The following is a 21,515-nucleotide window of genomic DNA, read 5'->3' on the forward strand; positions in this document are numbered from 1 at the left end:
AACACACAACAAGGTATATTAAAAGAATTAAAGGAAATGAAAACATCTATGCAGTTGCTAATGCCAGAATATCTACCCTGATCTCATCACATAAGTATAAGTTAGGAGAGGGTTCCGATAGCGCGCATCCCGATAGCCCACCAACCAATCATCTTGACTTATTTAACCCAACCTACGGCAAATCTGCCATTGTGAGTGGTTGGTGTGCTATCGGGATGTGCGCTATCGGGACCCGCCGATAAGTTAGAATAGAATAAATACTGTGATTTTTTTTGTTTTACAATATAGTGCAATGTAAAAAATTTTAGTTTGGTTTTTTTGTTTGTAAAAGTTTTATTTTAGCAGATAAACGTATGCACTATTAAATAATATATATTTAAGTAACGTAAAATTTTACGTAAAAAATAAATATATAATGAGTTTTTAATTTTGTTTTGCAATATTTTTTTTGTTTTGTATAATATAGTTCTAAAATATAGTACATAAAATAAAAAAGAGATTAAAGATAATGTTTCATGTTACTTTTAGTTTTAGTAGAAAAAAATACATTTTCAAATAATATACTTGTTACATTGTTTTATAAAAAATAAAGTCATGTAAAATATTGTATAATAGTATTATTCTTTCTCGCACTTCATTTCCTCTTGCACGTAAATTTTCATCAAAAATCAGTCCTAATTCTTCTTCAATATTTTCATCTCTGTATACATCGCCATCCAGAATATTAAAACATTTTGCAATATTATGTAGAACACAAGTTGTGTTTACGATCAATGCTAAATAAAAATAACACGCTTTACAGTTATATGAAATAAAATTGTTATAAGATAAATAAAATAAATAAGTTTACCTGCAAATTCAGGTACATAGTGTAAAGCCCTTTCTTTGCGTAAACATCTCTATCGACCTTTCAATATACCTATTGTTCTTTCGACTGAGCATCGTGCTTTAATATGAGCATCTGTATATGCTGTACTTGGAGATCCTGGTGGTTGATTTAATTTGGGTATCATTAAATATGGTAATAAGGGATATCCTGCATTACCTGAAAACATCATTATCATAGTTAATTGAACTAACATCAATTTAACTAATATAGTTAAAGAATCATTCTATTTGATCACGTTACGTACAACCGTTCATAACAATCGATGGGAGGGTTCCGATAGCGCACATCCCGATAGCCCACCAACCAATCATCTTGACTTATCTAACCCAACCTACGGAAAATCTTTAGGCATCTGCCATTGTGAGTGGTTTGTGTGCTATCGGGACCCGCCGGCAATCGATACTTAATGGAACAAGCAATCAGAAAAATCTTTATTCAATTAACCAATTAGCAATGTGTGCAATTGGGTATCACCTAAAGCTAATAGATATTAAGAATTAATAAAAATATATCTCTAATAGCTAAATGCAGAGTAGACAAAGAAAGTATTTCCTATGTATTTTTTAAGTATTCGTAGATAAATCTGAACACAAAAAATATTTCTTAAATATGTAATGCCGTATAATATTCAAAAATATTCTCTGCAAAATATTCTTTGTACCCTATGACAAAAACAACTGTTATAATTCTAATTTAAATACACATGAAATAATTTTTTGTATATTATTTATTTAAGTATTAGAAACATATTCTGTTGAATACTTTTCATTTTTTTTTTTTTTTTTGAAGATTGAATTGCTAGCAAACAAAAATAAATTTAAATAAATTAAAAATTTAATTTATTTGAATTTATTCAAATTATTTTTCAATTTAATTAAATTGAAACGAAACTGTTCTTATGCATAATTTTGAAGTGGAATATATTTTTTGATTCAAATAAATTAAAATACGAAATGCAATTTTCATCAATTTAAATTTGAATTGATTCATGTCCTTATATATTATTTTATTTTTGAAATCAAATAAATTAAAATATGAAATAAGCTATGCATTATATTGAATTTCAATGTATTTATGTCAATATTATATAATTGTTTTTGATTCAAAATAAATTAAAAAAATTTAAAGCACATATTTGAATATGTCAAAATGAAATCATTTATTTCATTTTTGTATGCTGAATTAATAATAATGTTTTATAATTTGTATGCATACCTAATAATCATACATTTCTTCTACCATTCTGATATTTGTTTAACATATATCTGGCTAATCGAGAGAAATTCCAAACTCTAGAATCATGAGTACGGCCACCGTGACTTGCTAAAACTGCTAATATTATTTCATTATAGTCACTGACTTAAAAACAAAAAAAAATATAAATGTATATAAGTCTGTATGAAATTATTAATTACGGGATTTAACTTTTTTGTTAATTACATTTGTTTAATTATATTAACATATTTATTGTGGAATAATGAATACTTACCATCATAACATTTAGGGAATGAAATAATTTTCTATTAATGTTCTCTGTTTCTTTCTGGTGGCCATATTGCCACATGTGCCCCATCTATAACTCCTATTACCTCCGGAAAGTTAGTATTAATCCAAAACCTAAAATATATTATTTTTTAATTTTGCATAAAAAAGTTATAAAAATTGTATTTCATAGTTTATTTTTTATTTGAATAATATTTATTATCCAAAGAACAGATATATAACAATAATTTTATCGTACTGTTCTTGAACAGTTTGAATGTGAGCAGGTAGTGTTGGAAATTTTATCCATTGTGGCATTATCCTATTTATTCCATTGATTACAGCATGTATTACTCCACTTACAGAAGACAAAAACATACTACTTAAGAAATCTTGTCCGATTCTTCTTTGATACGACCCAAAACTTAAAAAACTTAATGTTGCTAAAATCTTCAAAATTATAAAGTGATAATTGAAACGTCTCTAACATATTAAAAAAACAATAAAACGGCAATATATATTTGCACATTTATCACAATTTTTATTTAATCTCACCTTTAATTCTAATGGTATTGCTGTCAACTTCTGATCCTTAAACATAAGGTTGTATACTTTCATACAACATAAAAATGGCATCTTTTGAAAATCTGTATAATTGTAAAATCATTAATATCAAAATATCTATTGCTTAATTGTTAATAACGTTTCATTATTTAGTAATCTAAAATGTAATTACAAAGCAAAATGTACTAGATTGTTTATACTTACCGATATAAAGCCATAAATTGGGATTCTGGTATCTCAAAAGGATTGCTTAGATCTTGTAATTCTCTTCTACGTATTCTTAAAATATTATTTTCGTATTGTTCAAGTTGAAGCATCCACCATGCTGCAGCCATATTATACTATAATAATTATTAAAATGTTTTTATAATTATATGTTATTCAAATTCTGCTAATTATTAAAATGTTACTATAATAATTATTAAAATGTTTTTTTTTATAATTACATATTATTAAAATTCTTCTAATTATTAAAATGTTACTACAATAAGTATTAAAATGTTAAAGTAATACTGTTTGTCAATATAAAACATAACTCAAATTACCATATGTTTTGCAAAAGTACTACCAATATGTATATGAATATACTAACCGATTATAAAATATACTAGGGAATATCTAGATTTTCGCCTTTTTGTCATCAATTTTCAAGGCGGAAAAGTTCACATGGAAAGTTTCACATTTCCATAGTTCACAAAGTTACATGATCGCAAAAATTCTCGAATTCACTTGAAATTTTTCACTTTTCACGTTTCCACCCTAGAGAAAAATTACGTGATCGCTGCCCTGCAGCCTCTCTCCTAGCACCATGGCATAAATTTTGTACAACGATGGCATTAACGTCACCCCCCTATAATCCCCCACCTTGTCCCCCTCCCCCTTTTTCCTTATTGGTACAATTATTCCTTTCGTCCATTCCTCTATCCATTTTTCTCCTATCCAAATCCTATTACACAACTCCCATATGTATTCCTCTATTCTCTCTCTTCCATACTTCCATGCCTCTCTTGGTATCCCATTCCCCCCGTCGCTTTGCCATCCTTTAACTTTCCTAAGGCCTTTTTAACCTCCCCCCGTGTGATTTCCGGCTTTATATCTCTCCTTCTTTCTCCCTTAATATCTCTCACTACTTTTCCTTCAATCCCTCCTAATAATTTCTTAAAATATTCCACCCATTCCTCTCCTTTGATCCTTTCGTCTATTCCCCTTCTTCCTTTCCTCTCTTTATTCATCACTTCCCATACCTGCCCTTCCGTCTTCACCTTTTTTGCTAGTTCTGTCCATTTCTCACTTTCCTCCTTCTTTTTCTTTTCACATAATTTCTTATATTCTCTTTTACCTTCCCTATATCTATCTTCCTCTCCCCCTATTTTCAGTCCTTTTTCCCACTTTTTTCCAGCTCTTCTATTCTTTTCTCCATCTTACTCCTTTCCACCCTCCAATCCTCTTCCCTCTTTCTCATCTCCTCTTTTACAATGCCTCTCAAACTCTCTTCCATCTTTTCCCATTTCCTATTACTCCTCCATCCACTCTCTCACCTCTCTCATCATCAACATTACCTCTCCCTCCCTCACCCTTCCTACCCTCTTGGCGGCGTTCTCGGCGTTTTTTTACTTCTCTTAAACTCATCCCCTTCATTCTTTTCAATTTCTTCTATTCCCTCCGTCATATCCCTTTTCCTTTTCTATATTTCCAGTACTCACAAGCTTCTACCCAAGTTCTCTTCCCCCGTCTTTCTATTCTTTTAATTCTCCTCTTTTCAACGCCTCCCTTACCTCTTTCTTCGCCTCTTCCAGCATCACGGCTATCTTGCCTTCATCCATCCTTCCTCCTACTTCTGCTTGGTTTTCGCTCTATTTCCTTATGACGTCTGCCAATTGGACAAATCGGACAAAATGCGTTTACGAATGCATTACCGTGCGTACTTGCCTTTACTCGCACGTGCTTCGCCTCCCTTCTTTCCTCCTACCTCACTCGCAGCTCTCTCACACTTCCTAACCTCTCAACTTCACGCACACTTCCATTCACTCTATCTCTTCCCACCCTTCATCACTCTCTATCCGCATGCACTCTACCTCTCAGCTTCGACTACTCCGCCTTCTCACACACTCCATTCTCTCTCTCTCTCCATCTTCCACTCACTCTCTGCCTCTATCCAAATGCCACTAATACCATGGTGGAAGGATAACATGGTGTGTGCAGTTTGCGCGTGTCTTTCTCTAAAAATTTGCCCTCTTCGTCTATCGGTGGGTTATTATGTACCAGACAGCCAACTGTGAAAAGAAATATAACGACCGTACTTCGCGCACGGACGGTTGGCGGTGCGGGAACGGGCGCAAAAGGTCGCCTGGAGGAATTAGACGTGTGTTTTAAGTTGGTAGATACACATACGTTTATTTCACGCGGTTAGTTTTACATCAATTCAGTACATTCACGGTTGCGGTTACTAGTACGCAATACTATTAGCCGTACGAGGCTCTAGAAATCCAGAGATGCGATCAAGTAGTGATCGAAACGCGGATCTTAATTAGCCATCTAGACGCGCGGACGGACGTGACACAGAAACTCGGAACTTATCGATATATACAAGCTTGGCATACGCGGTATGGGAATCTATTTACAAATGCTGGGGAATACGCGGTACGGGAATCTATTTACACAGGCTTCGGCGAGCGCACCTGTCGCGCGAGACGCGGTTCGTGGTATTGCGTCAAGTGTTTTTCTCCGAATTGCGGCGACCTTGCTATTGTGGCCGTGACGCTCGTGTGAGACGCGGTGCGTGGTGCGGTGAGCGCGGCGCATACACGGATCCGTGCGTTGTTGTCGGTTCGTCGCGCGGCCCGTCGCAAGGCGATTAATACCGCGAGTGATCGCCGGAGGACACCCCCTCACGCCAAGTGCACTTGGTGGAGGTACGGAGCACCGTACCCCCGTACGTGAGGTGGCGTCGGACTCGGGAGGCTTATCGGATGGAAGTCGCCTTCACGTCAAGTGACTTGACAGGGCCCAAGTTCTTCGTGAGCCCAGGTCAACGAGTCGGGAAACAGAGCTAGGATCGGAGGCAAAAGCGGTTGCTAGCTAAGTGGCTTAGCGGAGACCGAGGCGCTCGATCTCGATGGCAACCTAGGACTTCCAGTCGGCGGACCGGCCAGAAGCGGATAAGGTCCCTGCCTCCGGCAAACGTCGCCTTATATACCCGAGGATCGAGGCAAGGGAATGTGCGGCGTGTTACGGCGGAGCGGTCCGGCGGCAGCATCCCCGCCACTCGATCTCGGGTCTCTCGCTTCGGACCACGCGCGCAGAGCGTGGCTGCGGACGGCGCGGGAACAAGAGCGCGTGCGCGCGAAGACAAAAGCGCGGGAGCGATCGCTCGTTCGCTTTAATGTAATAACATTTATTAGGCGCTATGCGCCGCTAATTACCGTCCGGCGGATTTTCGGCCGGACGGTTTGGACGGTTAGGCGGTCCGGGGGGAGGGAAGGGGGGGTCGGAAGGCGGTTTGTTACACCAAAATTATTTAGCGTCAGCCTGTTGGTATGCCGAGTCATCTGTCCTTGTTTCATGCACTTATTCAAGTATCTGCTTCTCTTTCTAGCGGGAACAGTTATGCACATGAAGTGTTACACTAATTTTTGACCGATTCGTTTCATTCGGTTAGTTTCCTCCATTTCCTCTTCATCGCAAGAACACGTGTGAAAGAAATAGGAAACAGCGTAAGAGTTTGCAAGAAATTGACAAGCCTTTAATATGTTATAATACCGATAAAAATATGGGACACGTATTTTTATATGTATTACAACGGGCCTACATGATTGTCAAGAGGATAAAACACGCTCTTGAAATAAATTGATTTTTTAATTTCTGAAGTAATACCGTCAAAATGGTAAAAAATATATAAAAAAGTTTCAAATAAAAGTTTTATATATTTCTATGTATTTTATAACATTTTGTTTAGATTTTTTTTAAATGTCATTTTTCTCAAAATTCTCCTTTTCTTCTAAATTTCTGAAAAGTTTAAAATTTATTTTATATCAAAACTTATGGCATATTTAACAATAAATTCAAACATGTATTGTAAAGTTATAGTTCAAAAGCACATTTTTCAGAAATAAACTAAAAATATCCATATTGCTATACACGCGCCCCATCCATATCTGTTTTATGGCGTCTATTGCTAATATATATTTGTTTTTTCATGACTACAAGACTTTTCGTATTATTATATTTTTATATGTTTTTTAGTTTTAATTTTATTGTCTTTTTATTTTTTATTTATTTATTTACTTATTTATTTTTTTATCTATTTACTTTTTATTGCTAAAAATCTATACAATAATGAGGACGCTCAGAATTTAACTGAGCGAAAATAACTGTATTTGCTTGTCTTATTGTTAAGCCTTTCCAATTTAATATTTAATTTTGATATAACAACAAACTTGTTCAATTGTAAAAAATTAAAAAATATCACTTACATGCAAATCACACCTTCCTTCTGACGTATGTAAATCGAGCCATGAAAATATACATACAAGGATAGAAAGAGAAACTAACATGTGTGAAACAAAGAAGGTAGATCCAGCATACCAACAGGCTGACACTAAATAATTTTACTTTTCACAGTTGGCTGTCTGGTACATTGTAGCCCTTGCAGAGCAAAAGTGGGCGTGGTTTAGCCGAACTGCACACACCATGCTATCCCTTCCACCATGATTAATACTGCTCACTTCTATACTCAATCGCTCCGGAAACGGAAGTCTCCGCAGTTCATGATTAATAAAACGACTAGATCTTAAGCCTGCCGCAGACGATACGTTTTTTATTAGGGAATTGCTTACGTGATCCTATACTGGCAGTCTTAATTAAAGAATGTATTGACTGTCGATTCCATAAACGTCGGCGATATTTATTTTGTTGTCGCAATTTTTTAATAATTAAAAATAATGCATTAGCAATTTTAAGACAATACAACAACTGTTGCAATAATTTTATCCGTCTCATCTATCTCATCCATATTTAAGCGTGCCGCTTCTATGAAACAAATTCCAGTCGCTCAACCCGGCCGTACAAAAACTCGCACCGTGTAAAGCCACGGCCAATAGCACTGCCAGTACCATTGCCCGTAAGGTAGCAAGTAAGAAAATTCAGTTAGAAATCCAGTAAGGAAAAACATACCGTTTGCGACAGGTTTAAGGCTATAACACACATCTTCCATAACCATAAAACGTACCATAAGAATTATCCAATCCCAGTCAAGAATTAAGAAATAAGCATCTGAAGTCTCGACTGTCATTGGCTAATACTTACGGTACGTCTTATGGTTATGGAAGGTGTGTGTTATAGCCTTAAACTTGTCGCAGACGGTATGTTTTTCCTTACTGGATTTCTAACTGAATTTTCTTGCTACCTTACGGACAATGGGTACAGTTATGGAAGGTGTGTGTTATAGCCTTTATAGCCCTTATTGGTCGTTACGTTAATCATGAACTGTATGTAGAAAGATAGCGACTTCTCAGTTTGGAAAATTTCCCCATGGACAGAATCAAAGTCTTAAAGGTGCAATTTCACGCAGCGAGTAAAAGCTGGCGTTTTACCCCCACTCAATCGCAACGCAAAGCAGCGTTAAAAAGCTAAACGCTATCGCTTCTATCTTTTTCATGTAATGAATAAAAGCTGGCGGTTTACCCTTACTCCACCCAACTCCACCGCAATGAAAAGCAGCGTTAAAAGCGGCAATTGCTAAGTACATAATCTGACATAACCGCAAAAATGGAGTTGGAATATTATAATCAATATATCGAGTATGTAAAATATTATAAACACACAGTGGCGGTTATAGCTGAAATTAGAAGACGGCGTATAGCTGCTGCAATTGTTGCAATGTATTTGTTAAAAAAAGAAAAAGAAATAGATAAAAAAAGGAGGGATGAATGTTACATAGATAAAATTTCATATTATTTTTATCTTAAAAGCGGTAAATGCATTAGTAACAATTTCGGCCCGATGCAAAAAAGAAACTGTACTCATTACGATTGTAACAAACCGCCTTTCCGCTCCCCCCTCCGACCGTCCACCGTTCCGGGCTGTCCGGCCGAACAACCGCCGGACAGCAGAAACCTGGCGCATAGCGCCGAAAAGACACACAAACACCGGCGTAGCGCGCGTTGACGCATCCGCACGTGAGATCTCCGTGGCAGATCTCCGCGCGCACGCGCTCGACCGGAGTGGCGACCACCGGACCGATCTCGAGCGGCGGGGAGACCCCCCACCGACTCCGTACCGTTCCGTACCCCCGCACCGTCCCTGCCCTCGAGATTCGGGTATATAAGCGCCGCCGCTCCGAGAGTCGAGCGGTCTTCTTCTCCGTCCGCTCTCCTGTCCGCAGAAGAAACCCTCCTAGTGCTCACAGGGAGTTAAGCGCCTTAGCTTCCGTGAAGAAGTCTTGACAAGAGCCGTCCGCCTTCCTGAAACCGCCGGTTCACGGGCTCAAGTCCACCTTTGGCTCCACCAGGGACTCCTGGTAGTCGGCAATTCCCGATCCGCCGTCCACGCTTGGGTATCGACTCACGACCTGGGGTGTGGAGTTCCGCGCCTCTACCAAGAGCTCTTGGCGTGAGTCGATCATCACCGCCGAACATCGCGGTATTAACCGCTTCGCGTCGGGAATCGCAATCTGCGTACAGCCGCACCGCGCGCGCGTCATCTACGGCCGTGGCCGCGGCCTTCGGCAAGGCCACGGTCTGCGCGCGTCAACAGACGGCTTCCGAGTTCCCGGAAGCCTCGGCGCAGGAATTCGGCGAACCGCGCCGTGTACATAGCTCCGATACCGCGTCAAACACGTTTGTAAATACCGTTCGTCCGTCCGCGCGCTCCGTTTTTCGTCTATCCGTCCGCGCGTAGGCTTTAAGTTCTGTTGCGTCCGTCCGAGCGTCACCGCCATCCGTCCGTCCGCGCGTCGTGGCTAAATCGCCACACTACTCCTACACTGTACGCTTTCTTACGCGAAATAAACTCGCTACTTTGATACCATCCAAACCGAAAAGTCTAGTTCTCTTGGCGACCTCAATCCGCGTCCTAGTCCGCCGCGCTCGCGCCGCCCCGTGCGCGGAAAAAGACGGGTCGTTACACGATTTACAAAAATCGGAGCTACCCAAAACTTTTTTTTTATATCTATTTCTTTTTCTTTTTTTAACAAATACATTGCAGCAATTGCAACAGTTATACGTCGTCTTCTAATTTCAACAATAACCGCCACTGTGCGTTTATAATATGTTACATACTCGATATATTGATTATAATATTCCAACTCCATTTTTGCGGTTATGTCGGATTATGTACTTAGCAATTGCCGCTTTTAACGCTGCTTTGCGTTGCGGTGGAGTTGGTTGGAGTAAGGGTAAAACGCCAGCTTTTATTCGCTACATGAAAAGGATAGAGGCGATAGCGTTTAGCTTTTTAACGCTGCTTTGCGTTGCGATTGAGTGGGGGAAAAACGCCAGCTTTTACTCGCTGCGTGAAATTGCACCTTTAGGGTGTACATAAGTCAAGCGCGTGCGTGCGCTCAGCTAACCGCGATCACGTGCCACTACACGCAACCGGCGCGCCACGCACCGCGTTCCCACTCCAGTCGATTTAGCCGCGCGCGTTGATTGGTACATCCAGCTGCGCAGACCAATATATAAGCTGGCAATAGGCAGCCGAAGTCAGATTACTCCAAGCTACCGATCTCGCACCTACTCCTCTCCTGTGCCGGGTATTCTCAGCGTTTCCTAGCTTGGGCATTCTCGAGCACTTCTCTGGGAACGGACATACTTGTTTCCAACTACCTTACGACGGGCCTTCTCGTCGTTCCTAGCGGCTGGGAATATTTGGTCAATCCGATCCGCTTTCCGCGACAGGCATTTTCGTCGCTCCCGCGACCGGGTATTCTCGGCCAATAGGAACCATCTGTCCCGAACATCCGTTCTCGGGGATTCTTGAGACCAACACCGTCATCGCGAATAATCGACGCCGTCCCCCCAGTACATGGTATAATTCGAAAACCTACCCCACGGAGTGACAGCACCCCGCGGGGTGAGATCACTTAGATTTCTAAACGACGACAACCCTCGCGTATCGCAGAACCGTCCGCTGCGCAGCGCATCGTCGATTCCGTGATCGCAACCGGCCGTCGCGCGGGGCAATCACGGCCCGTTTAACCGCACTTTGGGTTCGCCGCCTCACAGCAACTCCAATCATTTACTCTGAGCGCGTTAAAGAATACGAATCCGCTCAGTTTTTCCTGTATAGAAATCCGTTTGTATTATTGCGGGGCACGCGTATCCAAGTCCGTTTGTTTTACTTGTAACATTCATACGCATCAGCTTATCCGTTAATTACATAATTGGATCGCCCACTTCAATTGCTTATGTTTCTTTGAATTAGAGATAAGTATGTATACGCTTCTTTTCATTGTTCCTACTAAATCACAAAATTGTTATTTTTTTTGTACGTAAACTACATTTAAAAGTGCCTACTGATAGACGCGGCAAATACCGCGTGCAGCAACGCGGCAGTTTAGAAAAAAATAGATCTAGGGGTTTCTAGATTCTCCTGCGTTGCCGCAAATGAAGTTGAAATAATCCAACTTCACTTGCGGCATCGCAAAAGTGATTTTAAGAGCAAAATTTGAAAGGTTGTAACAATAGCCGAAATGGATATGTAGATTCCAAAGGTTAGTAGATGTTTATATTTGTTCTATATTTGTGTGTAATATGGAGTTTTATACAAAAATGGTAGTTGATTTCCGTTCCCGGTAGCGAGAGTGATAAACGTGTGCTTGTAATATGTGTTTTGGGCATGGAGTAGGAGAATAGGAGGCTAAACTCAGCACTTCAATTACGTTCTCGTTTCGTTTTTCCTATTGGGAGGATGGTCGCTAAAAAGAATAACTTCTTACGGATAAGCGCCATTTGCAATAGTTACCCTAACTTGACTTTTCATGTATTTTCATAGAGTTCAGTGTTTCTACCCGAATATTGAAATATTTATTTATTTGTAAACCAAAAAATCAAGCAGAAAATGAAATTAATAAACAAACAGAAAAAAATTATAAAAAACAAAAAACGTAATTTCTAAATGTTTTATGTTTTTTAAGTTTATGTTGTTACTCAAATTTATGTTTTTACATAAATTTATGTTAATTTATGCATCTGTTAATGTATATGATAAATAAAAAGGAAATGAACATAGAAACGGATATTTAATGAACTACTAAGTTTATATTCTCTTATAATGAAAATGTACAAACATTTAAAAAAAGTTGAATAGATATATCAAATAAACTTTTATCGTACAACATTAAGTAATTATAAAGACTTCAAGTTACTTCGATACAAATTGAAATATAAATCTCAGACCTTATATTAAACTATTTGATATTAGAGTAAATAAACAAATAGTCTTCAAAAATTGAAATTGATTATTGGTTTTCTTTAATGACTCGGTCGATTCCATTTCACTTGTCAAATTTAATTATCGATGTAAAATCCTTAATTTCCTTGGATGCACACTTATTTCATCCTTAAAATATATATACAATTATAAGGAGTATAAATATATTATGACGGTGCAACTTGCGTTCGTTATCCGTCACAAGGGCCGTATGGCCAGACTGCAAGGCGCGACACGGATGCTGCGTCTTTCCGGCTCGGGAGCAGACACGGTTCCGTTGGCGCGACCGTTTTAGTGTGTGTGTTCGTCTCTGTGCTGTCTCTGCGTCCGCTGCTAATTTCAGTGAGCGATAGGCCCATCGAAGAGAGAGACGGTGACTGCGGGAAAACACCTTGTACGGGTGAAACGTCTCGTCCACTCAGAGGTCGAGAAAGAAACTAGAATCCAGGAACATCACCGAGGGATTTACGGAGTACCCCGAGACGCGGGGGCTCGCAGGTTGTACCGCTCACACTGTCCCTTCCGTTTACCACCGAACAAGAGACCCTGTTTGTCAGGAGTTAATTTTTAAGGAACGGCAGAGTTATGGTTCCGCAGGCGGAAGTTGCGCGAAGCTAACAGGTAAAAACGAAAACGAGGCGAGATCAAGAGTCGAGCAGAAGAGGCATCACGGGCCTGAGGCCAACCGCTACCGGAGACGAGGCCGGACGATATCAGTTCCCGGAAAAGCCGAGAATTGCCTGCTGAATTCGGGTCTCGCGCGCTATCGACGTCAGAAGCGCAGAACGGTAGAATAATGCGCGCACCGCCAGGATCTAGCCGCCTGATAACAGCCATGCGGAAGCGGCAGCGGCGATAAGTGGGGCGCGACACCGCGAGCCTCCCGCAGGATCAAGGAACGATACTCACTTGTGCTGTGAGCGTGCCCCGAGCCGGAAACTGGTGCCGAAGACTCTACGGCCAACTCCCGGAGAAGACGCAGAGAGAGGTTCCGTGCCGCGCCAAAAGGTGAGACGAGCGTCACGAACGAATTGTAAAGTCAAAGAATTGTAACGGTCTCGTATTCGCGTGCGATGTTGTAACGCCATTAACGCATTCGTTGTCGCAGCCGCGACGTCGCTCACCCAATCCCGCCGCATTGACGCGGTTTCTTTGGTTCCGGTATTCGCGCCTGTATCGCCACAGCTAAGCCGTCGTTGTATCCTAAGTTCGTGTAAGTGTGCGTGTGTGAGTCTTGTCTGATTTTGCGGGTTGAGCGTAGCTTGGTCACGGTAGTAGCGGTGAGAGAAATCACGAGACCCTTCAACTAGCGTGTGCACCTTCTCCCGTGGCGATCACTTCGCCAAAGAAATTAAACGTTACGCTAGGGGCTGTCCCGCGATGCCGTGCGATTACTGAGTCGCTTGGAGTAACATTCCGCGAACTTGTGCCGCATTTCGCACACGGGTGGACCGCGTGCGAGGTTTTGTAATCTACTAACCCGACAATTCAAAATACACGTTGTTATTTTCTCTTTGTTAATTCTCGTCTCATTATTCTACGATTCTCTTTCGCTCTCTCTATCACCACCCGCCCGCACCGACACTCCCCCTCCGCCACTACTGACTTAGCGGAAAGCTACCGGACGGTCGTATCGTCCCCGCTCATGGCAATTAGCGCTAGCCTAATCTTGAGAAATTAGTAAACCAAAAGAGAGGCACGCTCTCTCGTACCTGGCGCCCAATTCCGCACGCTAAGAATTATTTGAGAGAAATAAAGATCGCGGTCCGGAGATAAGCCGTGAGCGGGCGACTCAGACTTGTGTCAGGTGCGTAAAAACCACCGTCACAATATATAAATATATATACAGTTAAAAAGAGTATAAATTAAACAGTATCTAATGTTTTCAAAATTTCATTTAAATTATTAATACTCGATACTTTAATATATCTTGAAAAGGGCATAATCTCATCATCGATATAAATATTAATATGTAAATTTGGAAAAACAGCAATTCTTTTTCTTATGCTAAAATCACTTTCAACTTTCGTAAAACCAAAGAATTTGTCGTTTCCAGTTAAAAATCCAAAGAAGGCAGCTCTACTAAATTCAAGTTCTGTTGCAAATATTTAAATTTAATTTCATCTGATGCATGATATATTTCCATGAAATTTCTTTCCATTATATCCCTGAAATGTAAGTTTTCGTATTAATTACTAATCAAATATACTATTTCATAATTATTGTGTAATTTTTCATAATATAACCTCTCTGTCGCTTGTTTGACGCAACTTCTATTTTCCATTTCCGATTATTGGACTCATTGTCAGCTTGTAAGATGTACACAATTTACGATTAGTTCTTAATTAATATTACTTTGTTGTTAAAAATGTTACAATAAAAATGATATTTTTCAACATTTTCTTTCAAAATCGGAGTAAGAACTGGCATCTCGTATATGATCTCGTGTATGGGATGTATGTGCGATCGTGAATTCATCACATTTTGCATGTATGAGAGGCTTTTAAAGATGGCGACCATCGGTAAGAAGTTATTCCATTTAGCGTACTTCCTCCCAATAAGGTACATAAATCAGGAACACTTTTGATTCGCGCGTGCTATCGAGTTCGGACTCCTATTCTCTTACTCCATGAGCATAACATAAGACCGATGGGCTAATGAGCATCCAGCATAAAGTCGCCATCTTGATTTACATTGGTCCGTCGGTCTTATGTTATGTTATGCATTTCATGTGCGAGGCCCTTTAGGGGACAATTTTCCGAAAAATGGCTGCGATAATGTTGGTACCAACAAAAATCCCTAAAGGACGTGATTATAATTTTTATAGATTTGTAGCAATATTCAAGTAGTAAGTTTATCAGTTTGCGTAGTTAAGCAACAATTTGTTACAACATTATCGCAGCCATTTTTTTGAAAAATTGTCGCCTAACCTGGGACGGCATCCTTTTAGCGTTCTCAACTGCAGTGGGTTTTAACCTAGGTTTGTCGCTATTTGCCGGAATCATCCAATTAGGACGAACAATTGTCCATTCTAATTGGACGATTCCGGCAAATGGCGACGAACCTGGGTTAAAACCCGCTGCAGTCGAAAACGTTATTACCCATACAGCACAGAAAATTGCAGAAACATTGCAGCAATGTTGCAGATTGCAATGTAATATTACGGAGACATTGCAGAAACATAAATTAACAACATGCCTGCAACGTCTAATGGCATATAGGGGTGCGCACGATTGGACACCGCACGATTGGACACTACCACTCATGGCGGCCGATGCCTAGAGTTTTTCCACTGGTCAAGCGCTATGAATGGTGGTGTCCAATCGTTCTGTGTCCAAAAGGGTGTCACGGCATATGCCAATAATATTCCGAAAACATTGCAATATCATAATTTTTTAATATTTATATCAATAGATAAAATAGGTCCATATATGAAGAAACCTCGATCTACAGTCCAATAAACAAACAATATTTTTAAATTGTATTTTTAATAAAAATTTTTTCATATATAATTTAATTATTGTATTATATTGATATATATTTACTAATTTCATTCTTATTTAAACAAATAACAGAAAAGTTATTCCAAATGCTATTCTGTATTTGCGAAATTAGTAAAAAAAAACTATAATTTTATATTTGTTTATATAAATACTGAGCTTTAATTATACATATTTCATTTTTTCGATAACGTATATTGACCTGATCTACTAGTTATATATACATATCAGCATCAAGTCATCATGAGGGATCAATTCGTAACAATCACGGAAGTCAAGCAACGTTCACCAGAGGGTCGATCATGTAACATTTTCCCTAGGGCGGAAACGTGAAAAGTGAAAAGTTTCACGTGAACTGCACGATCATGTACACCCAAGGGGGTCAATCATGAAAGTTTTTCCCTTAGGCGGAAACGTGAAAAGTGAAAATTTTTACCATTGAAGTTAATGGAGAAATTTTTCACTTTTCACGTTTTCGCCTTAGGGAAAAAGTTTCATGATCGACTCCAAGGACTTTGATTCTATCCATGGGGAAATTTTCCAAACTGAGAAGTCACCACTTTCTACATACTCGCAGTTCATGATTAATGAAACGACTAGAGCTTATTGGTCGTTATGTTAATCATGAAGTGTAAGTATGTAGAAAGATAGCGACTTCTCAGTTTGGAAAATTTCCCCATGGACAGAATCAAAGTCCTTGGGTGTACGATTCCACGGGATCATGTAACTCACTCATAAGCGGAAATATGAACTTTTTCACGTGAACTTTTTCTCCATCAGGATGTCGATTCTGTATCACATAAGTTAAGTGAAAATTACAAAAGTGAGCAAATTCACTAGCTTTTGACCAATGAAATTACAAATATTCTAGTAAATTTACTCACTTTTGTAATTTTCACCAAGGTGAATAATATAGAATTGACCCTCAGCCGTGATAGCGAAAAGGTGAAAATTTAGGGAATTAATAAATTGTATGTACTATATTTCGAAATTAGAATAAAAGTGTGGTAACAGTGTGGTAACAGTTTGAAGAGGTATTATTAAAGGGGTTAACCTTTTTGGTATTGCATTGCGTTAACAGGATAAGCTAATGTACATACGTAAATAAAAATAATGCTTTTGTGATATAATTAGGTTTGATATTTATATTTGACAAGTCAATATTTTGATAATTATATAGAATGAGGCTTCATTAAATGCAAATTTAGATAAAAATATACTTTAACGTGTTTTGAAACATAATGATATAAGAAAGGTGTGTCTTGTGAAATAGAATATTAATCAATCATGTAAGTGTTTATAACTTATTAATTTGGAAAATACATGTATGAGCAGAAAATTCAGTTTTGATAAAGGTCTGTATTCTAAATTCTCAATATTTTTTAATTAAACAAAGTTAAATTTAATGACTAATAAAATTAATTTACTTTAAAATTTGCATAAATATAAAACTAAATTAAAGTTAATTTTGAAAAACAATGTATTAATTTACAATGTAATTTTTAGAATTAGATTACTACGTAATAAAATAGTTCCCAATCAGCACACAATATTTAAAAAATGTTTTTAAAAACATTTAAAAAACATTTTTAAAAACATTTATAAAAACATTAAAAATAATGGGTTAAATGCCCTTTTTTCATTAAAAAAATGTTTATTTTAACATTAAAAAAATTGTTTTTCAAATATTATAAAAACGTTTTTAAAACATTTAAAGAAAACGTTTATTAAACGTTAAAGAAACGTTCTTTTTAACGAAGCATAAATGAGCAAAACAATATTTAAAAAAGCTTTTGCAATAAAAAAATTTTTCAAAAACATTAAAATTAGTGGATTTACACCCCTTTTTACATTAAACAATTTTTTTTAATATTGAGATTTTTTTCTTAAGAATTTTTTTCTCGGAAATTTCCACGCGGTCACCCATCCAAGTTGCGACTTCAGTAAACGTTGTTTGACTTTTATGATCGCTGCGAACTGATTCCTTGTGATGATCTGTAAACACTTTGTGTGTATGCATGTATATCACTGATAGATCAAGTCAATATGTTATCGAAAAGACAAAATATATATAATTAAAGTATATTATTTATTTAAATATATTGTAAGTGAGCAATCGGCTCACTCGGTATAAATTTCAAATCGGCCGCCACTGCGGTGGCGTTGTCAGCGGATTATTGCCTGCGTATTGCTTGCCTGATTGGCTGCGTGGGTCACGTGACCTTCTGTCTCGTGCCCCAATTGGTTTTGCAAACCACGTGAGACGTATACCGCCATGCGATTGGTCCTGCGAGGCTCACTAGCGCGCCCCTGCGGTCTCTCTCGTGGGTGTATCATCGCAAGCATCAGACTCGTCGAAGCTCTCGTTAAGTGCGGCATGGCCGCCACGTTTTTCTGTACACGACCGGTGAATAAAGTCGGTTCTGCCATTGTACTCCTGGTGCGCAGTTAATTCCAGTTACCCTCCTTTCCGTCGGTACTTCCGGCTCCTGACACACGAGGGATCGTGACGAGATATTTCCTTTCCTAATATTTTCCGGCTCGCACGTTCTCCTCTCCTTTGTGAGGCGGGATTTTGAAAACCTTCCGGCCCGCTCTTACAATATATAAGTTAATTTTTTACTGATTTTTATAGATGTTATTGAAACATTTTTTAAACAAATTTTAAATTTAATAATAATTGAAAAATAAAAAGTTTAAATGTTAAATAAATAATAAATAAACATAATTTTATAGAGATGAAAAATAAGTAAAAAAATTAATATTAAATAAACATTAAATAAATATTAAATAAACATTTAAAAAATGCTTACTAAAATCATTTTTCCAATTAAATAATTCATGAAAAATAAATAATTAAACAATAATAACAATATTAAATAAATAGTTAAAAAATGTTTATTAAAAAAAATAAATAATAATTATTAAATTAATATTCAACAAATGTAAAATTAATGTTTTTGAAATTGTTGTTTCAAATAAAAAATTAATGTAAAATAAATATTAAATAAATGTTAAGTAAATGTTAAATTAATGTTTTATAAACGGTTTTTTTAAATAAAAAGTTAATGTAAAATAAATATTAAATTAATGTTGAATAAATGGTAAATTAATGTTTTTAAAACATGTTTATTTAAATAAAAAATTAATGTAAAATAAATATTAAATTAATGTTGAATAAATGTTAAATTAATGTTTATAAAAAATGTTTTTTCAAATGATAAATTAATGTGAAATAAATATTAAATTAATGTTTAATAAATTTTAAATTAATATTTTTAAAAAATGTTTTTTTAAATAAAAAATTAATGTAAAATAAATATTAAATTAATGTTTAACAAATGTTAAATTAATGTTTTTAGAAAATGAGTTTTCAAATAAAAAATTAATGTGAAATAAATATTAAATAAACGTTAAATAAACATTTTCCCAAATCATTATTTTAAATATTTAGTTAATGTTAAATAAATGTTAAATGAACGTTAAATAAATTTTAAATAAATATTTTTCTAAATCATTATTTTAAATATTTAATTAATGTTGAATAAATACTTAATAAATATTTAATAAATATTTTTGTTATAATGAATTGTACAATGAAAAATTAATATTTAATAAATATTAAAAAAACTGTTGTAGCCTCATTAGCTACCTTAATTGTCTTGCATATCCGCTTAGCAACAATCACGCCACGAGCGCCCGTTGCAGCGGAAATGCAAGATTGCAGAATTGGTCAATCGCGCGAGCAGCGTAAGCATCGACGATTGACGCGAGCATGACCATATATGGTCACCGCGAGGGCCTAATGCCCCACCATATCAAAAATACAGAAACTATAAGTTAGGCTGCCTAATTATGGGCAGCGGGAGATTCTTAACGCAAAATACGAACGGCACGTGCGCGCTCCGCGATAAGTCGGACACCCGATACCCCGCAAAACATCCAGCGGCCGAGTGCGCGACAACGTGTGATCCGTGCACCGCGATTTGATTGTATAAAGAGGAAAAACGTTTATAATAAAGTTTGGGGAATAAAAGTGTCAGTAAAAAGGTGAAAAGTGTTATTTGCCACCCCGCGCGTCTTCCTCCAAGTATCCTCCTTGTGGGTCCTAACCCTTCAGACGGACCGAATCCCGAAAATTTTATCTTGTTGCACCCGCCGGTACAACAAAAATTGGTGTCAGAAGTGGGATGAAGCAAAGCTAATACTGCCGACATACCCTGAGTAGAGTCCGGAGACAACCAAGCTTCACCGTCAGAGGAGATACCATAAAATTGAGAGACGCAGAGATAAAGGTGCCGACAAGCAGATAATCACGCATGAGGGTAATCACCTATCCAGTGATCAACGTCCGGGGTCACCAACGCAGAGGAGCTGCAGGGACCAGAGGTAACAGCCGACGAGCCAACGAGCCGACGAGCCAACAGGACGACGAGTCAACGAGCCGACGAGCCGACAAGACGACGAGTCAACGAGCCTACGAGCCAACAAACCCACAAGGAAACAGCACAACGACAGCAGTTGCCGCCAGCAGGAACGAGTCCCCAAGGGATCTTCAAGCAAGGCAAGCGAGAGCAACATGCGAGTCTTAGCGATACTGTAAGTCGAGATCACACTGTACTAATTCATAAAGCGAATGTCCGATCAATCGGATATACACTCCCCGAATCAATCGTGGTTATTAAGTGAAACGGCGCGACGCACGCTTAACCAAAGCCCGCGAACTCCCGTGCGAATCCCGACCGACGCGTTAGAGGAAATAATAGCGCAGGTAGATAGGGTATTGACTTTACATGAGTTAAGCCGTAGTGGAGATACTTCCCCGGTAAACATAGTGACAGAACGCGAATTTTCATTCGACGAGTTAGACCCGAGCTTACTGGAGACCAACGCAAACGACGCTCAACCGACTAATAGACGAGTTATACCATACGTCAGCAGAACGCCAAGTAGCCTAAGCCTTAGACGCGAATTTTCGCTAACCTCTTACGAGAGCGATATTTTCGACCCTGAAGAAATTTATCGGGAGCAAGCCAACAGAATGGCAACCGGTGGAAATAGAATGCAAGAGGAAAATCAGAAAAATGAAGTAAACCTAAATTACGAGCATGAAGTGTTCACCGAACGACTTGGACCATCGGAGGCCCGATCGCGCGGAAATTCCAGGGATATTTTATCGGAATTAGGGGAATCCTCCGCATTGTCCGAACTCCTACGCGACTTAACGTATTATCGAAATCGGCAGGACCGAATAGTAGAGCGCATTCAGGCGCAATTCGCGTACCCGACGGAACGGCGAACAAGCCGCGCGCGAGTGAGTCACGGCGCTGATATTTCGTACGGCCGTACGCAAGGAGATGTCCGCGCGCGATTTGATATGCCACAAAATTACTTTCGATTAAAAGAAGCGCGCGACATGATACCAGAATTCGACGGTACTTCAAGAAACCGAGTCCGAGAATTCTTAAACGCGAGCAGTTATGCGATGAAAAATATTGATCCCCTCAACGAATACACTTTATTAGAAGCGATACTATGTACAAAGCTCAAAGGCAGAGCAATGCTCGATTTTCAAACTCGCGATATCCAAGACTTCGAGCAACTAAAGGAAGCCCTCGAGAAGGAATACCTGAGTAAACGAAGCATAAGTC

At 38.3% G+C, this 21,515-nt stretch overlaps 1 protein-coding gene across 6 annotated transcripts; it reads right to left on the bottom strand.

The window, feature by feature from the left end:
* Positions 1 to 395: 395 nt before the first annotated feature.
* On the bottom strand, positions 396 to 6,161 carry LOC113005596 (putative nuclease HARBI1). 6 transcript variants are annotated; one of them, XR_005575989.1, is made up of 6 exons: positions 3,528 to 6,161; positions 3,140 to 3,276; positions 2,927 to 3,018; positions 2,105 to 2,506; positions 851 to 1,045; positions 399 to 776 (listed from the first exon to the last, which is right to left on the bottom strand). XR_005575989.1 is itself a non-coding variant. In XM_039455772.1 (4 exons), the coding sequence occupies exons 2-4, from the start codon at positions 3,005 to 3,007 to the stop codon at positions 2,413 to 2,415; spliced, it is 366 nt and encodes a 121-aa protein (XP_039311706.1). In that variant the 5' UTR covers positions 3,008 to 3,018; positions 3,140 to 6,161; the 3' UTR covers positions 2,072 to 2,412. The 6 variants fall into 6 exon arrangements, 1 of the variants encoding a protein (XP_039311706.1); XR_005575987.1 differs by having other exon boundaries at positions 401 to 776; positions 2,105 to 2,221; positions 2,379 to 2,506; positions 3,140 to 6,161; XR_005575986.1 differs by having other exon boundaries at positions 402 to 776; positions 2,105 to 2,218; positions 2,379 to 2,506; positions 3,140 to 6,161.
* Positions 6,162 to 21,515: the final 15,354 nt, after the last annotated feature.

This window comes from Solenopsis invicta, chromosome 12 (assembly GCF_016802725.1).
Source record: "Solenopsis invicta isolate M01_SB chromosome 12, UNIL_Sinv_3.0, whole genome shotgun sequence".
Classification (NCBI taxonomy): domain Eukaryota; kingdom Metazoa; phylum Arthropoda; class Insecta; order Hymenoptera; family Formicidae; genus Solenopsis; species Solenopsis invicta.